Source organism: Neopelma chrysocephalum, unplaced genomic scaffold, assembly GCF_003984885.1.
Source record: "Neopelma chrysocephalum unplaced genomic scaffold, ASM398488v2 Primary Assembly neopelma1_91958, whole genome shotgun sequence".
Taxonomy (NCBI): Eukaryota; Metazoa; Chordata; class Aves; order Passeriformes; family Pipridae; genus Neopelma; species Neopelma chrysocephalum.
In genome coordinates this window covers 1-4,635 of record NW_020920719.1, presented here as the reverse complement: position 1 = coordinate 4,635, position 4,635 = coordinate 1, and the positions used below count along the sequence as shown (strand labels likewise).

Here is a 4,635-nt window from a genome sequence, read left to right as displayed (position 1 = left end):
ACCCCATGGTCCTGCCCTTGGCATTGCACATCCCACATCCCAGTGCCTCAGGAAGAGCCCTGAGGAATGAGGCAGGGACAGGATGTCCTTTCCCAGGGGCTGGGGGTCAGGGCTTGGTCCTCTGGATTAAGGAAACAACTCAATGTTTATTCAGCATCAGAGCCACCTTTCCCTTGCTTGTCCATCCTTGTCATCACTGTCTGCAGTTTTCTGTTCCAACTGGAACCTGGGCACACGTTCTCAGTTGTGTCCCTCAGTGAGACTCATTAGCACTAAAGGAAACTTGAGTGTTTCAATCTCACTTTGACTTCTTGAAAAGTTGTTTAAACTTCCTCTCAGGGACTGAGTCTCATGTAAACAACGCCAACTCCCTCGGGGGTCATGAAATGCCTGGGGTTGTTGCTGTGCTGCTGAGCTGGGCCGGGCTCCTGGCACACAGGGAGCTCCTGGCAAGCAAGAAGAGCTTCAAAGAGACAGCTCTGCTGGTGAGCAGCTCCTCTGCACAGCCCAGCAGGGCTGAGGGCACTGCCAGGGCAGCTCAGGGACACCAGCAGGGCACAGACAGAGCTTCAAGGGGCTCAGCACTGGCAGGAGGGCTGAGAGCTCCCTGCAGGAGGAATCTTGGCAGGGCTGCCCACGGTGAGTCTGTGGCTGCAGGGCAGTGCAGGGGCAGCTCCTGGAGGCATCTCCTAAAGCTGGCCCAGCCCCAGCTGATGGGATGGGTGAGCAGGGGCTGTTTTGGGGCACTTTGGAAGAGCTGTGAAGCCGGGGGTGCAGCCAGGGGTGCCCAGGGCTGTGGGGCAGAGCAGGGTCCTGCAGCCCAGGGCACTGTGCTGGGCAGGGACTCTGCTGCCTGCCAGGGGCAGCTCTCAGCCGGCCTGGGGAGCTGCTCCCAGGGCTGGGGCACAAGGGCTGTGACTTGGAGGGCTGAGTCCTTATGTGGATAAGGTGCTGTGTGAGTCAGGGTTACTCACAGCTGGAGAGCACAAGAGGAGATTTCACAGGAGACTTTTCAATAAGCACAGAAAGGTAGGGGCTGCCTCAGAGGGGGTGACCCATTCTTCAGGTTCTGTGCTCTTGCTTATCTTGTGAGTAATGGGAAGTACAAATTAATGTCTCATTTCAGAGGGCAGCACTGCAGTTCCAAATCTGCTCTGTTCAGAGGTGAATAAACCAGGCAGTATCAGAGATCAGCACATGGTGCCTTACAGGCAGCATCAGTGCCACTGTTCCAACCTCCTCAGGGTTGCTCTGACTTTGCCAGCAGAGCCTGCCCAGACAGAGATGCCCCTGGGCAGTGCCCTGTGCTGCTGGGAGGGCTCTGCAGGGCAGAGCTGAGCCCCCAGAGCTGGGCTGGGCTCTGGCAGCACTGGCAGGGCCCAGCCCTGTGCCCAGGGAAGCAGCTGCTGGTAGGGACAGCTCCAGGCAGCAGAGCCCAGGGCAGAGACTTAGAGGGAGCTGCTGCCGAAATGCCCTGGGAGGGGGTCAGGGCAGTTCTGGGCCCTCCCCTGCACTGGTGATTTCTTGCCCAGAACAAGCCCCTGATCTCCTCCCCCACCCAGCAGAGCCTTTTCCTCCATGGCCAGGGGCTCAGTGACCTGAGTTACCTTCCTGGCAGTGGAGCCCTGAGGAGGGGAAACTCCCTTTGCCCATCTCTTTGTCCCTGTAGGGCCTCCAGAGGAGGGGGGGGGGGAATGTCTCCTCTTTCCCCTCCTCTTCATGCTGCCTTTGTTCCCAGCTCAGGTGGGAGCTCTGGACAAAGAGTCTGCAGGACTCTTCATTCAGGATGTAACATCTTTAGGACGTGCAGTTCTCTCCCTGGGTGATCCTGCTGTGCTTCAGGCTGCCTTCCTGAAGGGCACAGCTCTCCCATTCCAGCTCTGTGCTCCCCACAACCCCTCAGCATTGAGGCCATGGCAGTGGGGCTGGAAGGTGTGTGCAGGCAGCTGGAATGAGCCCTCTGTGCCCCTGGCTGGGAGGGCAGAGCTGAGATCTGCCTTGGTGGGATGAGACAGGATGAGGAGTTTGCAGATCTGGACTCACCAGCTCCCAGCAGGGTCCAGTTTCTCCTCAGGGGAACACCTGGGTGCCTTTGCCCTCCAGCTCAGAGAGGTGACAGCCTTGGGCAGCTGAGAGCAGGGCTGATGGACAGACTCTCTGCCCCACACTGCAGGAAGGGATGATCTCTTTGTCTCACAGGACCCACAAAGTGCCTCGTAGACAGAAGTAAAAATGCCAAGGATTTCTGCCTTAGAAATTCCACTCCCTCTGGGGCAACTGGAAGCAAAAAAACCAAGAAAAGTCTGCCCACATCTCTGCTCTGCAATGGGGTGAATTGGGAGTGACAATGATGAGAAGCTCTTTAATACCATGGGGGGATTTCATCAAACATCACACCTAGTTCCTATTTATTTGTTGTTGTAGGGCAGAACTGACTCCTCCAGAGCATCAGCAGACCCCCCCTGCTCGTTGGAGCTTTCTGAGCCAGCACTCAATGGAGCTCCTAAAATAGATCAGGCACAGATTCTTTGTGAGAGAAAAAAGATGATTTGAAGGGTTTACATGAGGACTGGAATAAATTTTTTTTGAGACATCCACCATAACTTGTTACTGCCTTTTTCTCCTCAGACAGCTGCCAATATGCAAGGGAAGATCATGTCCAACAGCAGCTCCTTCACCAAGTTCCTTCTCCTGGCATTCACAGACAGACGGGAGCTGCAGCTCCTGTACTTCTGGCTCTTCCTGGGCATCTCTCTGGCTGCCCTCCTGGCCAACGGCCTCATCCTCAGCGCCGTAGCCTGCGACCACCACCTGCACACCCCCATGGGCTTCTTCCTGCTCAACCTCTCCCTCACAGACCTGGGCTGCATCTGCACCACTGTCCCCAAAGCCATGCACAATTCACTCTGGGACACCACAACCATCTCCTACATGGGATGTGTTGCCCAGGTTTTTCTCCTCATATTCTTATTTGCAGCAGAGTATTTCCTCCTCACCATCATGTGCTACGACTGCTACGTTGCCATCTGCAAACCCCTGCACTACGGGACCCTCCTGGGCAGCAGAGCTTGTGCCCACATGGCAGCAGCTGCCTGGGCCACTGCGTTTCTCTATTCTCTGCTGCACACAGCCAATACATTTTCCCTTCCCCTGTGCCAGGGCAATGCCCTGGGCCAGTTCTTCTGTGAAATCCCACACATCCTCAAGCTCTCCTGCTCACACTCAGGCTACCGCAGGGAATTTGGGCTTCTTATGGTTAGTGCCTATTTACTGTTTGGTTGTTTTGTTTTCATAGTTTTCTCCTATGTGCAGATCTTCAGGGCTGTGCTGAGGATCCCCTCTCAGCAGGGACGGCACAAAGCCTTTTCCACCTGCCTCCCTCACCTGGCAGTGGTCTCCCTGTTTGTCAGCACCTTATTCTTTGCCTACCTGAAGCCCCCCTCCATCTCCTCCCCATCCCTGGATCTGATAGTGTCAGTGCTGTACTCGGTGGTGCCTCCAGCACTGAACCCCTTCATCTACAGCCTGAGGAACCAGGAGCTCAAGGATGCCCTGAGGAAACTGATAACTGGGTGTTTTTCACACGCAATAAACTCTCCTTCTTCTGCATGTTATGTACCTCATTAAAGGCCAATCCTGTTATGGACTTCAGTAAAGGCCCACCATATCTTCTCTATTTTTTGCTCCTGGGAGAGGTGTTATTTTTGTGAGAATTTGTTCACACCAAAAAATCTTTATATCTATATTTATAGATAAAAAAGTTATATTTATATACTTTTATATATATATATTTATATACATAAACACCATTTTCAATTCAGTGTTTGCCTTTCTAGCCTGGCCCAGAGGCTGTACAAATTGGCAATTGTACTCAATGTCTGCTTATACAAAATAAAGAACTCTGCATTGGCTTGTTTGCCTGACATCTTTCCTCTCTGACTTCTCTGCAGCTGCAGGGTCAGCGCCTCTGTGCAGAGCTGGGCCAGAAAAGAGTCCCAGCAGAGCAGCACTGCCAGGGAGCAGCAGCCCTTCTCCTGCGGGGCCTCCTCTCCCTTCCCTTCCACACTGTCCTGCAGAGCCCTGTGTTGTTGGAGGCCTCAGTGCTCTGGCAGTCGGTCCCAGTCCTGCTGCAGGACTGTCCAGGGACTGCAGGCAGGGACAGCCACGGGCACTGCTGGCACAGAGCTGACCTCTGCAGCAGCACTGCCATCCTGCAGGGCCATCTCCTCAGGCCAGGGCCTCAAAGCTTCAACCTGCTTTCCACTTTGCTCTCCAGGATGTGCCCAACACAACGCCCTGCAGAGGAAAACAGCAGCGACCAGCACAAGGGTGGGAGTGCTCAGGGTGGGGGCACCCAGCAGTGCCCTGGCACAGCCAGCGCCGCTCCCAGCACTGGCCTCTCACCCCAGGCCATTGGGCTTGTGCTTCCCTCCAAGGAGGGACAGCAAATGACCAGCTCAGGAGTCCATGTTTGCACTGCATGGACAAGACATGCCCATGTGTCACGGCTTGGGGCTGGGGGGTGGAAGGCTTAGACAAAGTTGATGGCAGAAGCCGTCTCGTTGAGCTACGAGGGGCAGAAAGGACCCCCTTGCTTTCTAAATTCCTTCTCAGAGAGGAGCCTGGCTGTGGCTG

General features: G+C 55.0%; 1 protein-coding gene across 1 annotated transcript; it reads left to right on the top strand.

Annotated features, from left to right (window-relative positions):
• Positions 1 to 2,655: 2,655 nt before the first annotated feature.
• On the top strand, positions 2,656 to 3,567 carry LOC113980052 (olfactory receptor 14A16-like; the record flags this gene model as incomplete). Its single annotated transcript, XM_027707312.1, has 1 exon — positions 2,656 to 3,567. A coding segment is annotated over exon 1 (912 nt), but the record flags the coding sequence as incomplete, so codon positions are not given.
• Between the last annotated feature and the right edge of the window lie 1,068 nt (positions 3,568 to 4,635).